Source organism: Ochotona curzoniae, unplaced genomic scaffold (genome assembly GCF_017591425.1).
Source record: "Ochotona curzoniae isolate NIBS_2020 unplaced genomic scaffold, NIBS_Ocur_1.0 contig_46, whole genome shotgun sequence".
Classification (NCBI taxonomy): domain Eukaryota; kingdom Metazoa; phylum Chordata; class Mammalia; order Lagomorpha; family Ochotonidae; genus Ochotona; species Ochotona curzoniae.
In genome coordinates this window covers 3,589,488-3,611,603 of record NW_024466340.1, presented here as the reverse complement: position 1 = coordinate 3,611,603, position 22,116 = coordinate 3,589,488, and the positions used below count along the sequence as shown (strand labels likewise).

General features: G+C 57.0%; 1 protein-coding gene across 1 annotated transcript in view; it reads right to left on the bottom strand.

Annotated features, from left to right (window-relative positions):
* Positions 1 to 22,116, bottom strand: part of RBM19 (RNA binding motif protein 19) — an 81,694-nt gene that overhangs the window by 16,575 nt on the left and 43,003 nt on the right. Inside the window, exon 22 of the mRNA XM_040986940.1 lies at positions 8,161 to 8,266. Coding sequence (XP_040842874.1) covers positions 8,161 to 8,266 — 106 coding nt within the window. The remainder of the gene's footprint in view (positions 1 to 8,160; positions 8,267 to 22,116) is intronic.

Below are 22,116 nucleotides of genomic sequence, written 5' to 3'. Positions count from 1 at the left end.
GGGTGGATGCCAGGCGTGAGCTCAGCAGACGGGAATTAGGGACCCTGGGAGGTGGGCGGAGGCACGCCCCCTCCCAATCTCACGCGCCGATCCCTGCTGTTAGATTTGTGTTTCTTTCTTACCCCTGGAAAGAAGTTTTCCTCCCACGATTGGAGACCACAGAAAGCTCGCTGTGGTCTCCACTCCCGGGAGGAATCGCTCAAATCCCCTTGTCTGGCCTTCCTGATACATTGCTCCTGCCCCTGCAAATCGTTAGCTCCTTTCTCTGCACTCTTCTGGAACTTTTCTGGCTTCTCTTTGGAAGGGTTCTGTGCTTGGAGGGGAGGTGGCATGGCAGTTTACAGTGTGGCCTCCACTACTGTGTTCCCTCGGTTCAAACCCCAGCTCCACCTCTTGTAACGGTGCGATCTCGGGTGAGCTGCTAAGCCCCTCGGAGCTGCAGCCGCCTCACGAGGGTGGTGTGAGGCAGCTGCACGCAAACTGGGGGTTACCAGCCATACCTCGAGCGTCGGTGCCGCCTGTTGCTACTGCTGGGTTCGACCTTCCGTGACCGCCAGGGCACGGGGACAATGCCAGGCTAGGTATAAAGCTCTTTCTGTGTTTGAAGCGAGAGCACAATATGTGCTTCTCCAAAAATAGCAGACTTGCCCTCGCCGGCTCTAGTCCCTGCGGGCTAACAGCAGAGCGGGCTGTGCTCCACTGCCTTGGTGGCTGGAATGCGGGGGTGGCCTCCAACAGTCGGCAGGCAGGCAGTGTGGGGACAGGGCTTCCAGGCTAAAATTGGCCTCGGGTAATCCAGAGTAATTGTGTTTCATTAATAGAGTGCAAATGAGGGCTTGTGGCATTGGAGGCACTGGAGGAGGCAGAGGGCCTGGTAAAGAGGGGGAGCAGGGGAGAGCCCTGCTGGGCCTCCAGGGGCAGAGGGAGCCTGCCTAGAGGTGCATGCAAGGTTCCAGGCCTAGCGGAAGAGGGCAGGCTCACGGCTCCAGCTTCTTCCCCTGGCCCTGGCTTATGTCTGCACCACTGTAACCCATCCCGCTGTGTCCGGGCTTGGCTGCTGCTGCCACAACAGCCCTGGGAGGTGTGAGTCCTTTGGGCATTCCGGATCTCCCTGGACCGTGCGCCTCTCCAACCTGGCCTCTGCTGCAGGGTTCTCTTCCTGGCAATCAAAGGCCTTGTGCCCGATGTGGACCAGACACCTGCCAGCCCCATGTGACTCCATCCACACGACTTCAACTTACAACAAGCATTATTTTCCCACTGCAATGGAGGGAAAACCGAGGCACAGGCCTACTTCTTTCCTTCCTGTTTTGGATCCCCTGGGACTCTGAACCCTCAGAAGGCTGCTCTCTCACAGACTGTGGGCAGCCAGGTGTCTGTGGTGCTGCACGTACCTGCCCTCCATTCCAGCAACACATGCTGGTGCTGGTCACCTTGACTCGACTCTGAACCCAGGAGGTAGGGTACCCTATACCTTATGCCCCTTAACCTGCTGCGGCAGGGTTTGCTCAGTACCACCATCAGGGCAGACTGCGGGAGCCCCAGCCTCAGCCGGACAGGGAGGGTGGCTCAGGGAACCTTAAAGCCAGGGTTCTGTTTAGGCCAATGCTTCTGATCACAAAGGCGGCAAGGGTGGGGCCTGTATAGCTCCAACAGCACAGCTCCTGACTGTCCACACACGCGGGACCCCTGGCCTTTTGGAGGAGCCTGGAGACCTAGAACAGACCTGACAGGACGCGCAGAGTGGCAGGGGGAAGGCCACAGAGGAGGAGCTGCCTTAGCTCCTGAGAGCTACGTCCTGCTGGCCATGCTGGTCACTCCTGGGCCACCCCACCTAGCTCTCCACGTTCAAACACCTGTCCCTGAGCACTCTCATCAGGACTCCCTTACTCTCTGGTTTCCAAGGAGACAAAGGAAATGGGCGGTGCCCTTAGTAACAGGAGACAGGAGGGAGGCCAGGTCCTCCTCCCGCTCCTCCCTCTGGGATCCCAGCTCCGTTCCCCAGCTCTGGGAGGGCCTTTCCCAGCTGTCCCACTGTCCCGGGGACTGCCTCTCTCACTTACTGCTGCTTTCAGTCGCTGCCCCTTATCTGAGCCACCCGGTTCCCTGCTGGAACCTGACTCAGGCGGTTGCCCCTGCAGAGCCAGCCACATGGATGACGCCAATCTGTCCCCAAGCCTGCATTTCCAGCGTCAGGAGCAAGGTTATTCTGGGCCACTTAGGAGTGACCAGGTGTGCCTAGGAGCCAGGCAATGGCGCACGGGGAACCTGGGACTGCAGGGTCTCTGCTCTGCTCACGGGGTCAGCCAAAGCCATGTGCGTGGAGTTCAGTGCACCCAGGGGCAAGCATGGCTTGTGCTAAGCTGGGCAAATAGCAGAGGTTGCTGCTGGCTCCTGGGAGGGGGCCAGCTTCTCTAGATGCTCTTCGAGTCACGTGACCAGAATTTCCAGCAACCCTGCTGGCTGCTCCTGCTTTCCTAGGCAGGACCTGGTGCCAAGAACCAGCTAGGCTCTGTGCACGATACTGGGCGACTCCTGGGGCCTCTGGTCTGCACTGGGTCCCCTCTGGGAAAGGATGCTGTGGAGCTGAGGGCTCCAGACTGCTGCCTCCGTCTCTCCCTCCCTCGTGCATTCAACACGCCACTCAACTCGGCACCCTGGGACACATCAGACACATGATGAGGAGCTCCGAAGGAGGACCCCCCATCCCTGACCTCTACAGGTTGGCGGGGCTACCTCTAAGATTGGCGACAGAGCTACTAGGGAAGGAACAGAAAGCCACAAGGTGACCGTCAGTGGGGAGAGAGCAAGGAGGGGCCTGGCCGTGCTCTGGGCTGAGAAGTTTTAAGGCTCAGCTCTATTGTTTTCTGGCCATGAGACCTGGCCAGAAACATTGCTGAGTTTTCATTTTCTCCACAACACCAAGGGGACACCTTGACCTCCTGGGAATGCTGGGAACCATAAATAAGGCAGCCAGTGTCCATGTCGCCCAGCGCCCTGCACGGCCCCTGTTGCCATGGCTATGGGTGGCACCGTTTGGGCCCATTTCTGTTGTGGTTATTTCCCATATGCTGTGGAAGGGGGTGGGGGAAGGCTGTCCAACTCAGCTGGAATTTCATCTTTCCCTGATGACTTGTGCTGACCGTTTGATAAACCTGACATGAGGATGACAAACCCAGAGTCCTTCTCACTCTGATCTGGAGGAGCCAACGGGCAGAGGCCACCTTATGGTGCTGCCCAGACCTTGCGGATGAAGGCTGTGCGCTTTCTAAGCCCATGAGGGTGGCTGATCCTGATCCCAGGCTCCTGGTCCACAAAGGTGTTGGCTGACCCCGAGTGTCCGTCTTGGAGGAATACAAGCTCTAGATCCCAACCCGCGTTCCTACACCCTGGGCTGTGATGACAGGAACCTGGCAAAGCCTCCTGACTGATGACAATACAGACCAGTGCAGATGTACAACGCACACACCTCGAAAATGGGTCCCAGATCACAATTCCTCAAAGTGCTTCCGGGTTACTATCCTGTAGGATGCACACCCAGGTGTACAGCGCAGGCCCATGCGACACACCCACACCCCGAGGAGGCACAAGAAGAGCACTCAGTGGCCCTCAGCTTTTTGGCATGTGTGCCCAGGCAAGCATCTAGCACTTTCCATGCCTCATGCCACTGCAGCTGTGCAACAGCCTCCAGGCCACGTGATCACTCCCTATTGGGGGGCAGGCTTGAACGCCCTGCCCACATTCACGCAGGCCAGGGTGCCCTGCGGTGGCTGTCCCTGCACCCAAGAAGTGTGCACGTGGACAGTGAACGACTGACAAACTCTCGACGGTGGTTGACCGCGCGGCACCAGGCAGTGAGGAAGCCGTCCTGCTCTAAGAGGATGACCAGAGGTTTCGGGTACATTCCTAGGGGAGCCCCACACCAATCCTGGCCCTGGGCAGCACGGAAAGTGAGAAATGAGAATGGGGCCGTGAGCTGGAGCGACCCTGTGAATGAAAGCTGTGGTTGTTTATCGCAGCGAGAAGAGCTCTGCCTGCCAGCGCCGACCGCCGCCGTGTCTCCCTGCTGCCGGCTCCCCCCAAGTGTTTATTTAAGCCAACACACTGCTCTGCTAATTGGATAACATTCCATGTGAAAATAGACCTTTTAAAACAACAGCAGCGGCGGCAAATCACAGCAGCTGCAACTGCGCAAGCACGGCAGCGCGGCAGCCAGGGAAGGGAGGCGAAGCCACGCCGCGTGGGGAGGGAGGAATATTCTGGACCCTGTGCTGCATGCTTTTTTTTTTTTTGTCCCTTCTTCCCCTTCTTCCATGATCAGCCTGGTCTGGGCAAACACAGCAGGGATGGCAGCTTCCAAATGAAATCTTGACGGCTATTGGTAGCCGCCTGGCCAATGGAGGCGAGTACACCTGGCCAGCACTGCGCAGGGCACCTGCCAGGCAGAAGGCTGCTGCTCTCTGGGCCTCAGAGGTGCTGACTGTCTCCTGGGTCTGGGTTTGCTCCCAGGAGATGGCATAAAGGACAAAGCCCCTGACCTTCCTCCAACGGGTGAGCCTTCTGTCTGGATGAGGGGCGGTGGGCATGGTAGGAAGAGGAGGGGGCTGGCACGCATATGGCTCTCAGTGAGTGAAGGAAGAAAGAGCGAAGAATCCTTGCATGCCTGGACCTCGGCCTCAGACCTTCCACCGCTCTGCCAAACGCTGTTTGTCTGACCTTGAACCAAGTGCCTTCATCCCTCTGAACCGTAACTTCCCTGACTGGGAGATGGTCGCCTACCAGCTGGCTCCCAGAGTACCCCAGGGAGGAAAACCATTGTGTGCAAATGCCCAGCCCTACCCCTGCCAGAGAAAGGGCTTCCAGAAGCTGTGGCTGTTAATCAGCGTAGGGACTCAGCGTTTTTTAGAAACAGCATCATGGCCCAGGCCGTGCTGTGCCGTGCCGTGCCAGACTAGGCCACCCTGGAGGGACCCTGTGCTCAGGATGCGCTCGAGTCCTGGAGCTTCCCATTCTCGTCCCCCACTGGCCTTGACCACATGGGGTGGCTCCCTCGTGTGGAGGCGCAGGTTACAGCAGCCCTTCTGAGGGACTGATGCTCCCTGCTGGGATGTCTGGGGGGGGGCTAGTGAAACGTGTAAGGGTGGGAGACCACGCCAGTGCATCAATCCTGCTTCCTGAAGGTGGCGCTCCAGATACCAGTGCCTGTGACCAGGATGGATGGCCAGGGCCAAGCCTGCTCCACTGTGCCAGACAGAGCCTTTCACTACAGGCTCGGAACCTGGCTGTGTGTCAATTCGGAGGCTGCGGTCAAGGAGCGCAGCAAATGTTCAGAAGGATCGGGGAGGCGGACTGTGAATCTCCTGTTCAGTTCTGGGGCCGCTGCAAGCTGGGCAGAGGCCCTGAGCAAGTGTGCAGCACACTCACGGGAGCTGTGGGCTGTGGTGCCAAGAGTCTAGTTATTCTGCACTCTGCCACAATCGCCTCTGTGCCAGCCATCGCTCAGTAGTCTTTTCAGTTTTGGGGGTGGGGAGCACCTGACCCTGAAGGGGCCCGAGGCTGTGAAGGTGTGTGAGGTGGGACATGGGTGTCTCGGAGGAAGGTAAGCAGAGACGGAACCACTTGGTTCAGGGCAGAGAGAGGGGCAAGGGCCTGGGGCCAAGGCTGACCTGGTGTGGTGGGAACGGATGCTTTTGGAGTTCCCTTGGGCAGGTGGACTCGTTGGGGTTGGGGTAAGAGCATGTACAGGCAGTCCCGATGCCAGGAACCAGGTCCCGGCAGCAGCCCTGCCCAGCACCCATGAAGTTCTCCAATGCTTCCCAACTTTGAGGGTCTGCACTGGAGTACACGTTCTCCTGGCCTTCTCTCCTGCCAACTGAGACCCTGCTGCGTGGGGTCTCTCACTGAGGGTGCCTTGCCAGGACTCAAAGGGGACAGACAGCTTCCTAAAGGGGACTTGAACTGGGGACCAGCTTGAGGTCTCATCATTCCTCCACTGAAATACACAGAGGCCTCAGAGTGCTGTAACCGGCTCCAGGCGCATGCGCTGTTGGGCTGTCTACCTACAACACTGCTACTGCTCGCCGCCGCCACGTGGTGTGACGGTTCTGTGGGTCAGTGGTGAGTACCCACGGATCCACTCAGAAGACAATGACGTTCTTCAGACCGACCGGGAGGAGGCGAGGCAGAAGCGGTGGTGGCCTCGCAGGCAAGCAAAAAGAGCAAAGGATCTTTGCAGGAGAGCTGTGCGTGCGCAGGCAGGGCTCGAGCTAAATGGGAGACGGGCTCCCCTGGCGGTGGCACGATGGGCCAGAAATGGCACCTGGCGATGGTGAGGGCTGGGAACCCCATCTCGCAGGGGCTGTGGGCTGCCCTTCATTGCCCTAGGCTGCCCCTGCTCTGCCTGAACCCAGAATATAAAGCAAGGAAAGGATGGTGGGGAGGGGGCGCTACCACTGTAAATGACGGGGTAGGGGATGGAGCCGTGCTTCCAGGGTTGCACCTACAGTCTTGGGTGTTGGGCACCAAGAGCATTCCCTGCAATACTGTCTGCTGTGTATCTGGGAGCCCCCTCTTGCCATAAGGAACTCAAAGAACAGACGTGCTAAAGGGGCTTGCAGGACACCTGCACTGGAGCCCACATGTGCTCCAGCCCTCTGGGCCTCACATGCCTCCTCAACCCTGACCCTAACCCCTTAGCACTGTAAAGAGGCCAGTGGGTGGAAGACTGGTTTCTGGTGCCAGAGTGCGGACCTTTGCTCTTTGCCCCTGTCCCACCCACCAGCTTCTCCCTGGATCACTACCCGCCTTGCCAGGGCCACCCTTCTTGTCATGGCTGACAGAGCTCCCAGCGACCAGATCCTGCCCTGAGGAGGAACCTGCAACAACTTTACAGGGAGGACACTGAGGCCCACAGCCAGTGTGTCATTGGTCCAGGGCCACGCAGGGAGCAGCAGCAGTGCTGTGACTGGCGCTCGCAGTTGGCTCTGGCAATCAGCCCTGAGCTGTTAACAGGTGTTTCTCAGTGGAAGGAAGTGAACCCCGTGCTCCAAGCAGCCTAGCGCAGGAACCTTCACACCAAATGGCCTCTGTACCCTTCGACAGGGAATGTGGTGGGCAAACACTGCTGGCGCTGCTTTCTCTCTGAACACAGACTGTAAAGGTACCCATGCACCTGGTGCTGGGGCTAGTGTCCGGGCTGGGTGGGGGGGCGCTAAAAGCCATGTAGGGAGCACTCCCTCTCGCTGCCTGCTAGCACAGAGTACAGCATCTTGGGTGCTCTGTGGCCTTGCTCTGGGGAGGGCCCTATGATGGCTTTGGCTTTACGGAGCAGTAATTGAGGCATGAGGCAGGGTGAGGAGAAGCCAGGCTACCAGTGTTAAGAGCTGTCGCTCTCGACGGGCACCTTCTCACTGCCCTCCTAGCCAGCAGGGGGAACCCATGCCTGCTCTCACAAGGTGCTATTCCTTTTGTCCCCAATGGGAGAGGGGAAGGCTGCCAGCCGGGAGCGGAGAGGAGCAGGTGTCTAGACCGACACGGCCATGTGGTCTCCGCAGAACAGGCCCTTGAGTTCAAGATGCGCAGACAAAGGGGGGTGGGGAGGCCCTCTGGAGGGCCTCTGCCTGTGCCGTTCGTTCCCAGGCCCACAAAGGCCGCAGCTGGACCCTTAATCTGCCCCTCTGGCTTTGCACAGGGACCCATCCTGTGTGCGTCCCACAGTGCCAACTCACTGAAAGCCTTGGGTTCGGGATCAAGAGAATGTCTTGCTTTTCTGAAGGACGTCTGCACTGGCAGCCTGAGGGAGGGGCCCCAGCCTCGGTAAGAGCCCTGGAGGCTGGGAGAGGCTGAGAGGGGTGCAATGCCACGCACGAGAACGGGACTCACAGAGGCAGGCCCACGCTACCGGTGCTGTGACCACCCTCCTTCTGGATCACGACCTGGAGCTCAAGGCCTCGAGGCAGTGATTCCAGATAGTGGCACCCTGTCCAGACTACCCTTCCCCACACCTGCTGTGGTGCACAGCAGGACCAGGCACCCACTGTGAGAGCCAAGGCTCTGAACGCAGACTAGCCGTGCCAGCGGGGCAGAGGCCTGGCTGCGTCTGCAGCAAAGGGCCAGGAGGGAAGGAGAGGCTGGGGGCGGGGGCGGGGGGCCACGCCTCACCTTAGCATCCTGCTTGGTGAGGAAATCCACGAAGCCGAAGCCTCGGTGCGTGCCTGTCCCAGTCATCTTCTTGGGCAAACGGACGGTCTTCAGCTCCCCGAAGGTGCTGGCAACAAAAGACAAACACAGGAATTTAAGAACTGAGGCCTGCGCCCAAGGTGGGCTGGCTGTCAACACGCTAATGCCCCTGGGTGATAAAAGATGCGTGCGCAGGCATGTACACAGTCATGTCTGTCCCCCACCGGCCAGCCTTTCTCCTTCTGGGCCCCCACCTTGGCCACCACGCTGGGTACCGGGGAGGGGAAGAATCAGGTTGGAGACACTGCTGGAACAGTCTCAGGTCCTCTCTGACAACTGGAGGCTCCGCACACCTGTCCTCTCCACTCCCTGTGAGGTTGGGGAGCACCATTCACCACACAGGCACACCCAGTCGTGGACACACGTGGCCGGGCTCCGGAGGCCCTGGCCAGGAAAGGGGAGGCAGGCAAGATGGAGCCCCTGTTTCCGTCCCAGAGACCTGGGATGGTCCTTTCAGGGGCTCAGTCAGCTTTCCTGTGGCTCGTGGCTTCTTCCCTCTAGACCCTGCCCTCTCCCTCCTGAGCTTCCCTTTTCATGTCTGCCAAACCAAAGTCAAGCAGAAAGCCCTGGAGAAGAAAGTGCGCTGGCTCCTCCCCACAGGGATGGAACAGCGAAACGCGGCCTTGGAGCACCCCCACCCCGTGCGCTCGCCCCAGCCCTCGTGGCCAAACCGCCGAGAAATCCTGCGACAAAAGGATCTCTGGTTCCCGGGGCCTCCTCGGCTTCCCCAGCTCACCCCACACCCTCCACCCACTTCCACCTGATGTCCATTTATCACATATACACACACAAATCGCTGCCGATAAATATTTAATGTGCGCGGCAGCCGGAGAGAGGTATTATTTTATTTGAAAATCTACACACACTTACAGCCGCTGGGGCACACGCACGTACACATGATGGTCTAGGATGCTTCGGGGGCAGGGACCGCTCGGCTAAGACGCACGGTAAAGGCTGTAAGCTCTCATGAAATGATATAAGCTAAATCCGAGGCGTTAACCTGCAGCCCTGCCGGCATGACCAGGCATCTGCCAGCCCAATTTCTGGAGGCAGGACGGTGTGTAAATGCGGCATTATGAATCCTGAAAATGAGTCTGCACGTCCCCGGAGCGCTCCCCGCCCCCCACTCCGCGTGCGTGGGCTAGGAGGAGAAGCGGAGTTGGCCAGCCTCCCAGGGAGTGTGGCCCCGTCTGGCTCCCTGCTGTGAGGAGGCTCGAGGCTGACCTGGAGGGGGCACCAGGGGTTGGGGACCAGAGGCTGGGCAGGTGGGGACAAGGTGAGAGCAGAGAGAAGCAAGGCCCGCAAACATTGCTTTATTCTGCCACCTAAAGGCTGGAACGCCCTACAGCAGACACGCTGCCACCACCAAAGCCCCGCCCCGTGCTGCTGCTGCTGCTGGTCGGGCTGGTCAGGGGATGAACGAATTTTCTCCTGGGCTCATGCGGAGAAGTGGTTTTGGGCTGCAAGTTCTTCAGAGAGACACTGGGACCACAGGGAAGGTGCACCTGCCGTACCATGGAGTACATGGAGCCGCCGCCTGAGGAAGCTCAAGGGCCCAGGAGGCTCAGGCTGGGCCCTTCCCCTTTATGGGGCTCCAGCAGCTTCTACACGAGCTGGTCTCTCCACCTGCTCTGCTCTGCCCTCCAAGGCTGTTCCAGGCTTCAGCCACTGCCCTGCAGCAGCAGCCTTTCGCATCAGTGAGGCTCTTTGTGCTACCCACCCAGGGTACCATGACATCAACGCCTACCTTCCCTCTGGGTACTGGCATGCAGGAGGGCCCTAGCAGAAACTACACCCCACCTTACTCAGGACAGGATCTGTACCTGGGAGCCCAGTGCCTGGGCCTCCCTGTGGAGACCTGAAGATACTTTTGGAACAAACAAGCCAGCAGGAGCCCTGGGAGACAGTGCTGCTGGCCAATGACACCAGTGATGCATGGGCCACGACCCAGGCCATGGGGCCAACAGACACAACACAAAGGTCAGGGATGATGCACCTTGCCATACCCATCTCACAGGTGGGAAAACCAAGTCCAGGGAGGCAGTGCTTGCTAGTATGCAGGAGAAACAGAGTGAGAAGCCAGGGGTGGCTGGACTCCTGCCATTCTCAGGTGATGGGGTGCCCTTCCTGAGGCGTGGCTGGGCCCCGGGAGAAGCAGGAAGCCAAGCAAGCCCTGTGTGCAATGGCAGATATCCAGTGACTGACCCAAGGCCACGCAGGGCAGGGGACAGGGGTGCGAGCGCATCCCAGTTCCTCCTCTTCCCAGAAGCGGGATGCAAGTGCCAAGATCCCATCTGCTCTCCCTTCATAATCCTGTGACTTCTTATGAGTGTCCTAAAAGTGTTGGGGGTGGGTGCTGGGTGGAGACAGAGAGAGAGAGAGAGAGAGAGACAGAGAGAGAGAGAGAGAGAGAAGGGAGGTTAATTCTGCCCTCTTGACAGCACGCTGCAAGCTGGGGATGCTCCATGCATGGTAAGCAGCCGACGGGTCTGGAGAAAGGCAAGGAACATAATTAAAGGGTGGAGAAAAGAGCGGTGGAAGGAGCTGTACTTCTGTGGCCTGCGCAAGCGGCGGGGGAGGGCTTGGCCAAGGGGCTGTGACAGCACAGCTGGCACTCACCAGGCACTGCGGGCAGGGATGGCAGCGGCGCCGAGACCCTGACTCAGGTAGCAGGGGGCTTTGGTCGTGGTGGGGTGAGGGAGCGATCACAGCTCTGGACTGCACAGCCAATGAAACCCTGTGTCCCAACACTAACAGCTCCAAGAACCCGACTCTTGGGGGAGGAACCAGGGAAAGGGCTACAATGAAGTGAGTTTCTTCCCTCATTTAAAGAATAGGACCAGAGAGTGTGTGGGGTACGGAGGGCCCAGAGGATCAGGCTGGAATCTTAGGAGAGACTTCCTGTGCATGCTGTGGCATCAAGACAGCATCGTTGCCGTCGCCACCTCTGTCGGACAGGCATGCCTGCAAGGTGCCAGGCCTTCTGCATCCATGATTCCCAGGCATAACCACAATGCGGGGACAACAGTGTTACTGCCTCTTATCTCACAGATGAGATGACCAAGGGCCAGAGCAGAAAAGTCACTTCTCAGTGTCCCATGACTCCGGGACTCAAAACCTGGGCCAGCTGTTTCTGATCTATGCCCGGGATGGTAGAGGTAGTCAGGGGGCTCTCTCTCTGGGATCATATTAGACCAATACTAATGATCTCAGAAAGATAGCGAAAGAGAATTAAAAAGAGAAAAGGTTGGGGGTTGGAAAGGGGGAAAAAAAAATCGATGAAGTACCTTTACTCTCTTGGAGGGAGCGGAGTATAAAGACCAGCCATCACTAAGACTCTTATCTGGCAGTGAGGGCTGGGGAGCTGCTTTTAAGAGCGGCTTTTGCAGGAAGTTCTCCTGTGAACCCTCTGTCCCTGGGGGAGCGCAGGAGGGGACTGCTGGGTTGAGGCTAGGCAGGGCCCCCAGGGACTGAGGATGGAGGAAAATCACAGGGCACCCAGCTACTCCTCCCTGCACCCACACTTTGCTGCCCAGGGAAGGAGATGCATGCGTGCGCGCCCCACTGTGCAGATAATAGAAACCACAAAATAGCAATTACTGTATCCGAAGCTGTGAATGAAGAGGACACGCCGAGCTTTTAAACACGGCCCTCCATCCCTCCCCCACCATGCTCACACCTCGGTAACAAACTCACACCTCACTTTTCCAATTATTTTATTCACCTTGGGTTCACCAATTACTCCCCCACACCGAGGCCCCACCCCCTCCGCCACGCCAGCAACGCACCATCGGTGGCGGGGTTGGCGGGATTGGAGTTTTGCTGTCGCCTTTCTAATTCCTTGCGAGTGAGTGTGTGTGTGTCGGAGGTAGGGGTGGGGGGTTGAGGTGGCACGGAGGTGTTGAGGGAGACAAGCCAATTACGCCCAGCCTCGTAAACAAGTCGGGGTATGCAGACGGTGTTTGCACACAGCCTCAGAGCCAAAGCCGGAGCCGTGTGCATGCCCTGCTGTGGGTGAGGGAGGAGTGCCCCACTCCTGTGCAGCTGGGAGACCCCTGGCCAGACCTGCTGATCATCCTGTGTGGGTCTGTGTCCATGCAATTGTATGAAGTGATGAATTCAGGGAGGGAGGAAGCAAGAGGAAAGGTGAGGGAAATGAGGGCGAAAACTCCCCCCTCCCAAGGGAGGCTGAGCTGGACTTCCGGTTGCCCGCTCTGCCGTCCGGTCCTGCGGCTTGGTGGGCAGCCAGGAAGCTGGTCAAACCCCACGGCGTGCATGCCGACACCCAGGGGGAGGTCAGACTCACGCCACGGAACCCAGGCACCCTGCTCTCAGGAAGTGACAGGTCTTCCTGGGCCCCGGCAGAAGTGCCGAGCCCCATGCCTTGGTCCCACCTGTACTTAAGACACGGCAGAGGGGGAAAAAAAAAATCTGCACTACCCGGGGAGCCAGCGTGTGAACTGGACGAGGAGGGGTGCTTTGGTAACAAGGGTAAGCTCTGAGTTTCTTCTGCTCCGCTACGACTCAGGGCACCCAAAGGCCTCAGACATGGCCCTCCACCCATTTCCTAGCAGCCGCTGTGCACACATCCATCCCTGCACCCACCACTTCCTCCGTGCTCATGCGCTTGGCAGGGCCTGAGGCACCAGGGGCACCTGGGTCACTGACCACGTGGGGAGGATGTGTTTGCTTTCCAAGGTTCCATGCAGCATGAAATGATGCATCCAGGTCTACAGAAAGCACCAAGCCTGCGGACACGCTGAAGCAGCCGTGTACCACCAACAGGCCTTATGGGCCTTAGAGCTTATCCAGACAGAACAGGGGAGAGGCCCTGTGAGGACGGGGAGAAGGTGTCCCCTCCGCAGTACATTCTCCCCGGCCCTGAGGCCCCTGGTGTGGCCTGCAGACACGTCCGTCTCTCACCCTTCCTCCCCTCCCTGACCTCCTCCAACGCTGCCAGAGCCCCACCACGGACTGCAATCCTCATCCTCTGTAATGAACATTAAAAAATGAATGACTTTGTTATGAAGAAAAGAAAAAGGGCTTGCCCAAGGTGCGGCAGTTGGTAACAAGCCACGCTGGGCTCAGAATGGACGGCTGTGTCCCTGGATGGACCTTGTCTGTCGGTGGTCAGCTGAAGGGTGTGTCTGCAGGTGCTGGGAGGCGCAGCAAGCACTGAGCTCGATGCCTAGGGGGAGGAGCCGTGTCGGGAGTCTCCTGGGCAGCAGGTGGGCTCTGAGCCTTGGCTCTCCGTCACCCCGGCCCCATCCTAGGAAGGGCCCCTCTGGGGGGCCTCGCTGTGTCGAGTCTCATGTTGGTGGGCCACTCGTCGCCTCTCTCAATGCTGAACTCTCCAGCGGCGTGCATGCTTTGGGCTTCTCTGGATCCTGGCCATGCCTGTTTTCCAGTCTTATTTTGTACATCCCACACAGCCTCCACGCTGGCTTTCTACCAGCTCCCTGAACCTAGGAGAGGGAGGCCTCAGGGCCTTTGCACTGACCTTCCCCATGACCACAAATGCCCCTAACCTGGACATTCCTACACCTGACTCCTTGCTTCGCTATTGGATTCTTGTCCCAGAGAGGCCTTCCCTGGTGACCCCATTTCACACCGCCTCCTTCACCCCAACAACTACTATCTGCCATATCTAAGCACGTCGGAAATGGCTTGTCTATTCAGTATCTTCCCCTTCCTTTTGCCAGAAACAAAGTACACCCCAAGATGGCTGCGCTCTCACTCTCAGCTGTGTCTCCAGCACTGAGGATGGTACCGAGCACTCCAAAGGCACACCCCGCGTTCAACTGCTCACAGATCCAACATCTGCAGGGTCTCCCCAGATGTAGCGCTTCCACCGTGATGCGCCTTATCTCAGAGTCCACAGGCGCTGCTGGAGAGCTACAGGACACGACGCAGAACATCCAGCCCATGCTATTTCCTGAGCACCCACTTAACTCTTCCATCGCAGCAAGAAAAAAAGGGGATAAGCTCAATCAATCACATTGGCTCTAATGCCCGGGCAGTGCCCTGCTCTGGGGTGGGGAGAGAAGCCCCCCAGTCCTCGGCCAGATGACCTTGGCCCTGGGTGCAGCGCTGAGCGGCTCAGCCCATGGCGGGCTATGTTCACTGCCCAGCGGTTGTGTGGCATGTGTGCGGTCTGCAGAGTTAAGCCAGTGGCCTAGGAAACCATCTAATGGAGGCGTCTCAAGGCGCGGAGTCCCTTCCTCTTTGTTCTCGCTGTGCACTCTGTCTGAAGAGTGGCTTTTAGGCTGAACTTGGGCAATTACGCCGCACTCAGCGCCGTGGGAGCCGCCTGCGGAAAGGTTACCGTCTCACTGCCAGCGCGAGATCCCCTTTCATTTCTGTCTTGCGCTGCCTGAAAAATGGCCCGCTTTCTGAGAAAGTGGGAGAAGAGGTGCCGAGGACAGCGCTCCACTTTTCTCAATAGCCTTTCACAGGGTCCTCTCCAGGCAAGCATGACCCTCTCGTTTTCTAGATGACAAACCCCAGGGATAAGCAGTTAAACGGTATCTTAGAATCCGAGTTGGGGCCCCGCACTTCTGGGTAGTGTGTGCGCACTCTGCAAGAGGCTCAGGTGGAAGGGGCTGGCCCTGCAGGAGGGCTCCCTCTGGCCTGGCTCAGCCCCTTCACGAGCTGGGTGACCCTGGGTGAGTCATTTTTGTGCTGGAGCAATGATCAAGAGGAAGAGAGAAGAAGTGAGGTGGCAAAAGCACCTTGAGATATGCCAAGTTGGTGACAGGGATGATGGGAGCAGAGGCAGATGTCCAGGTTCAAGACCCACATGGCCAGACAGCTGACGGAAGTCAATCAAGAGAGCTACAGGTCAGTGCCCTAAGCTGTTAGCTCTGGGAAGAGTTATGGAGAACAGCGGGAGAAAGGCCAGTGTTTCTTTCCCAAACTCATCTGGCCACTGACAAGCTTATTCCCTCCGAGTAGGGAAACTTCCTGCTATCTTGCGGGACGCTGCTACTCCACAGCACACAGCTGGAAGACGGGACTCGCACGGTGAGGAACAAATCCAGCTGTCACGCTGGGAAGCCTGAACAGATACCTTAAGGAGAGTCAGGCCTTTGTCTTTAATGAACATTCGGGAACCACTGTCTTTGTAATCATAAGATTTTGGGACTGTGTGTGTCCAGCGAATTCCATGTGCGCCCCAGCAATCCCTGAAAGCAACGGAGTTTGCAGTTGGGGCTGGGTTTGGATCCCTGGGCTCTCCTGGCATCTGCCATCACCTTTCGGGGGCTCCATTTTGTCATCTGTAAAATGGGAGTGTTACTTCCTCCAACCAGGAACCGAACAGAGGCTGAGTACTTGGAATGAAGGCCCTTGTCCGCTCACAGCATCTGTAGGGGCTGGCTAAACAAGCCACTCTCCCCAAGGCCCTCTCGGTGCCAGTTGGGCTGACAAGCACAGGCTGGGCAGCTGAGCCCTTGTCAGGGTTTTGCAGTCTCATGAGCTGAGTAGCAGAGGGACCAGATAGGAATCTGTGGTTCCCTGGACCAAGTGGTTCTCTATCCTCTTTAGCTTTTAAAGACAGTGGGATGAAACTGCCCCTGGGGAACACATGACCCTGGTGCCCTTACCCTTCCAAGGGATGACCAAGGCCCTGGGCGCAGCTTCTGTTCCCCCCTCCTTGTCCAAGGTAGGAATGAAGTCATGCCCTTTGGCCTGGGGCATGCACCGCAGTGCTGCGGTCGGTTCCACCCTCTGCCTGAGTGAGTTAATGAAACACACTGCAGCCGCTCTCTCCCACTCGCGCCTGCTTTGGTCTTCGGCTGCCTCAAGTACAGCTAATCCCATTACAAGAAAATAAAGTGGATAATTCAGGCTAATGAAATCGTTAGGAGAATGCGGCCAGGCAGAGGTAGACATCCAGAAGCAATTTAACACCCCTTGGTGTCGTTCTCCTCAGTACAGGAAATGTCTCAAAAGAAGGAAGGGCAAAAATTGAAAGGGGGAAAAAAAAATACCGGCCTCTTAGTCCACAGTTAGATTCTGCCCCGTGTTCCTGCCTCTTGCCATTCTCACTGTCACATCTGGGCGCTCCATGGTCACTCTGGAAACCCCTAAAGGAGGTAGAACAAACTCCCAAGGCCTCGGCTATGGTTGGCACTGCTGCCTGCTGCCTTCTGCTCTGCCTGCACCACAACAGGTGAGCTCCACCCTCCCCCCCTTCTCATCCACAGCTCATCACTGAATTCAGAGACTCAGAACTGGATTCAGGGCCCTGAGTGATAGTCTAGTGGCTAAAGTTCTCGCCTTGCATGCGCTGGGATCCCAACCTGGGCAACAGTTCACATACCAGCTGCTCCACTTCCCATCCAGCCCTCTGCTTGTGGCCTGGGAAAGCAGAAGAGGACGACCCAAAGCCTTGGGACCCTGCACCTGCGTGGGAGACCCGGAAGAAGCTCTTGGCTTTGGCTTGGCTCAGCTCCAGCTATGTGGTCACTTTGGGAGTAAACCAGCAGGCAGATTTTCTCTATTTTTCCTTTTCTCTGTAAATCTGACTTCCCAATAATAAATAAATAAATAAAGGAAAAAAAAAAAAGAATTGGATTCAGCACTTACTGAGGTCTATCCCAGGCAAGCATTCCCAAACCCAGAAGTTTCCAAGACATGAGATACCTCTGGCTGCTGTGCTTAAAGCCCATGAGCCACCTGCTGAAGGTCATGGCTACTCCTGATAAAGTTGCACTTATCACTGTCTTGGCACCCACCTGCTTGCACGCTGCCCTGTTCTCCCCGACACACAGAGGGGGCCCTGGCAATTTTCTCATTTGGACGGATGTGAATGCTCAGAACCTTAATGAGGCCCGCATATCGCAAATCCAGATTATCTTGAGAGCTGATTCCCATTAGTGCTGCGTTGCTTTCCCTAACCAGTCGGGGCCCACTGCGGCGCCTCCAGCCAAGAGTGCAAATCGTCCAATGGTCTGGATTCTCCTAACTGGGGGGATGTGGGAAGCAGGTGGACGAGATAAAAGGATGTGAAGGGATGGTGGAGGAGCAAGAGATGCACATACGGGGAGAACTTCTGCACCTGTAGGGTTTTCGTGGGGACCTTACGGGGCAAAGGAGGATGGGCAGGAAGTTCTATTACTGGGAGAGCAAGACAACTCCCTCCGACAGTCTCGTGTGCTCAGCAAAAAAAAAAAAAAAAAAAAAAAAAAAAAGGGGGGGGTGGTTTAAAAATCCAAAGCACACACAAAAAGGGACCCACTCTTCCTTGCAAGTACTGCTGGTACCAACGGGCACTTCGTCTGCAGATGCTAGGGAAGGGGGCCTGGCCATGCCAGCACTCCCTGGGGAACACGGACGCTCCCAGCCCCCCAACTTGCTGTGTTACACACCCAAGGTTGGCCCCAACTGGGGGCTGCGGGATGGGCGCAAGTTCTGGAACACTTATTGCCTTGGATTCCCCACCTGGCCCCTAGAATGACTTTTCTCTAGCAAGTTTCCTGGCAGCTGCAGCTGTGGAACAAAGTGATAGAGCTCGAAACAGGTGCCAGTTGCCATGATACGGCCGCTGTAGTAATTTAGCCTCAGAGCGCAGGCTCCCCTGGAATAATATAACGATCTGTCATGGGAAGAGAGGAAGGAGGGCGGGTGTCATGTGGTTTCATGTCCCCACCCTCCCCCCAAAATAATCTAAGTTCCCAGAGCCAGAGGAGGGCCCTGGTTGGAGAGATGGAAGAGTGAGAATGGTTTTTACCAGGGCACAGGTGGGAAAGCCTGCCTGATCTACTTTTGTGGGAGGGAAACAATTGAATTAGAAAAACTACGGGGCCATCTCTCCTCCTAGCCGTGCCATCTCTCCTCCTAGCTGTGCCATCTCTCCTCCTAGCCGTGCCATCTCTCTTCCTAGCCGTGCCTTCCTCGGGCTGCCAGCTACCACCCTTCTGCATCCAGGGTCCACAGTGTCTTTCTTTAGAGCAACAGTTCGCAAAGACTTTGAGCCGGCTCCTACCCGCCCTCCTCAGGAGCCCCTGCGTGGGCGACGGCAAAACCAGAGACAGGATAGTGGGCAACATGCCACATGCTTCTACACAAGTCTGGAGCAGATAAGGGACCCCCTACTCCAGGCTCCAAGATGCTGCTTCCCTGATCTGAGAGGTGTCTTAGGCAGGATAAACTTCTTTATTCTAAAACCACACGTTGCTTTTTTGCGCCACCAACTCTTGGGAATAACCAGGGACTGGTGGCCTTGTGACTGGACAGCTGTAAAATCCCCAGCATGCTGCCAGGTTCATGTTGCACCTGCTGGACACATCACTGACCACACTGCACGTGGCCCTGCCAGCCGGGTCCTCTCACACCCAAGCTTTCGACCCCCTATCTGTCCCCACTGGCCATGGAAACCTGGGGACCTCTGTTGTCTGGGGACAATACCTTGGGCCTCTTGGTGGGCTTGCTAGGCCTTGCTAGGGGAGAGCGCTCTGGAAGGGCCTGGCTGCTATACAGGTTCAAGGGCTCTCAATGGCTTGCTAGGTGGCACTGGTCTGCAATCAGGAACAGTTTTGTCCACTGCTGGGAAGTGCCTTGAGACATTCTTGGCTGTCACACTGGATGAGTGGCATGTGGGGGGGACAGCAGAGGTCAGGAATGAAGCCGAATTGTCCTGCTGTTCACAGGATGAACATTTTGTCTTCCATGCGCCAAGGCTGAGAATGTCGGGTCTAGAGGCGCCAGGGCTTTGCAGCAATGAGCACACCTGGACCCAGAGCTCAGCCTCTCAACACAGTCCCTGGATCTCAGGGCAAACGGCCGATTCCTGTGCCAGAGCTGAGAAGACATGTATATTAAGTGTGGGCTAGAAATGCTTTAAAAAAGAACACATATATGTGTCAGAAGACACAGTCCAACTTCTGGGGTCTCCTGCTAGCCAAACTGGAGCCGATTTCAGTGCTAACCTAAACTGTGATGATGTCACAGTGGGGTGCAGGAGATACGGAGCATGGAAAGTCCTTCGGAGGAGAATTCCCACAAATAATCATGGGGAGGGGGTGTGGGGCGAGGGGGATGCAACAGAGAACCACAAAAGCTGCCATGTGGCAGGTTATCCAGCAGCAAGCAGCCGTGGCGGTGAGCCTTCCTTGGTGCAGGCTGAAACTGACGAGATCCCACCCAGGAGGACTTCACCTGCTCGGAGCTGGTGAACGTAACATCATCATAAAAGGCAGAAACAGAAACTTCCGGGAAAAATCCTAGCCGAAGTTCTACCATGAGATGGGCCAATCTCTTAAAGTAATACTAAATTATATATCATTTTATTATTATATTAATATATATCTATGATGTATGTATGTATTTACCCCTTATTGCCTCATGCCCTTCCTCCAGCTTGCCATTTTAACTGGTGACAGGCCCAGGCATTTTAAGATCAAGTCTGGAGCCAGCATCATGCGGCAGTGGTTTAAGCAGCTGCCCGAGATATGAACACCCCATATGAGAGCCAGTTCAAGTCTCCACTTTCAGCCCAGCTCTCTGCTAACACACCTGGAAAAACTGCAGCTGGCACCAGCATGGGTCAAGAGGGTGGAATTCTATGTTCCTGGCTCTGGCCTGGCCCAGCCCTGGTCATCGCAGACACTGGAGAGTGAACCAGCAGATGAAAACCCTCTTTTTCCCTCTAATTCTGGAGGGACTTAGCTTGGTGTCTGGCACACGGTGAGAACATACAATAAAAGGCAGTGGTTCTTAATGGGAGGAACTGTTCCCCACTGCCTCCTGAAGGGTCTCCAAGCATCTGTGGGGGCTGTGAGTCCTGTGGGCATTTAATAGGCAGCAGCCACATCCCGGGCACCGGACAGCCTTCTGTATGGCCAGAGCACTGCTACGGAGAAAGCTGGCCCCACTGTTGGCTCCTCCTCGAGCCAGGACCCGCTCTTTCTCTGCAGATCACAGCCCCCCAGCGCCGCTGTCCTGTGCCCCGCGGGACCTTCAACGCTTGCACGTATTCATCAGTTGCCACACTGCCTTACCACCTCCAGCCAGGCTCAAGTGCCCCTGGGCTGCTGACCGCTGCCATGAAGCAACAAATGCAGCCTGGGATTTCAGCTCTCTGGACCCCTGACAGGAAGCAACTCCCCCCACCCCTACCCTGCCAGGCAGGCAGCAGGTGCCTCGGGAGCAGCTGAGCCAACTCTGCTCGGAATCGGTTGGCACTGGCTGAAACCCAGGGAAGGGGATACTCAGAGCTCCTTGCACAAGCCTGGAAGTCTTGAGTTGATCCGGGCACGTCTGGGTAGGAGGCAGGAGTGACACATGGACTCTCTCGTGTGCTACACAAAGATTACATTCTTCTGCATTTAAGGCTCCCCGCCAGCCCCCACCGCCCGCCACGGGTCCTCAACTGAAGGCAGAAGTGTGCTTGCCCGAGCAACAAGCATCTCCTTCCTGACAGCTTTCTTCCCTTCCTATCTCTCCCCCTCCCAGCCCCCGCGCCGTACTTAAAAAACAAAACAAAACAACCAAACGACGCATTTGAAACTGCTTAGGTAAAAGACAGTGAATACAAAGCATTATTTATTCCCCCTGCCTGGATGTTCCACGCTGGGAGGGGAACGCGTGTGGAGCGATTTACATTACGGAGAGAGAAGGGGTTTGGGGAACAAAACCACAGGCATTCCGCTGCACTTCAATCAAGTGGCGGGCAAGAAACCACACACACGAGAAACGGCTGTAACCGATCCCAGCCCCGGTGCTTCAGCACCTCCTTCCCCGCGCCCCCACCCCGGCCCCCAGCTTTGGCGGGGAGAGCCGAGGGCCCCGGGAGTGGCAACCTCGCAAATTCAATCAATGAACTCTGACAAGCCTAAATGGTTGCCTAGATGGATCCTCTCTCTCGTTCCCTCTTCCCTACTGCCCAAAACCTCAAATAAAATAAATTAAAGAAAACATGAAACACAATCGGAGTCTTTCACGGCCGCCTTCTCTTGCGGGACTCAGAAAAAATGCTAATGACCCGGGCTGGCTGGCGGAACTGCACTGGGCTGGCTGGCGGCCTGCAGGAACGGAGGTGTTTTCCCTTTCTCTACTCGGCTGTTTTCTTTTCCTCCCTGGGTGCCCCCTTGCTGCCATGCTCCCCCTCTCTGGCGCAGGGGGCACGGGATGAGCTGCAATATTATGCAGCGGCTGCCATGGGTGTCTTCAGCCAATCGCAGGCGATGGCAGCTGCTTGCACCTTGCCGACAGCTGCTGTCAAAATACTCTCACAACCAGCGGCTCGATAATAACTCGAAAATGAGATACAAATGAGTGACTCTTTATGGGTGGAGCGTGCCCGTCCTCCTCCTCCAACATCCCAGTGGCGTCTGCGGGCCGTTGAGGGTACGCAGCGGGGCAGACCCACTGAGAAAACCAAAGCCACTGTTGCACACCCCGGACTCCCTCAAGGGCACCCCGCAGCAACCTGCACCTGAAGGACAGGGTGTGCCCCACGCTGCAGCTGCCAACCCTAGGGGAAAGTGCTTCCTGGCCCCCTACTCCTCCCGCCCAGCCTAGAGCAACCACAGCAGCAGGCCTGGAAAGAGAGAGAGCCGCGGGCTCCCCCTGGGGCTCTGTGGTGCTGTTTTCATGCATAAAGCTTTTTTTCCCCCTCTAAAACTCTCACTGTTTCTCCCTTGTGGAAGTGAACAATCAGCCCAACTTGTTTCAAGAAGCACAAACCAACCCTGGAGAGTACCGAGCCCATGGTCAGCACTTTCCATGCTTCCTCTGCAGGGTGGCAGACTCGGGGACTCAGGTGGCCCTTCTGGCTGGTCAAGGTCGGTCCTGGCCAGGAGGAAACGGGATGGTGGGGAGAGGCTGGAGCTTCTGTTTACAGTGAGGATACGACAGGCAGGTGCCCAGCACGCC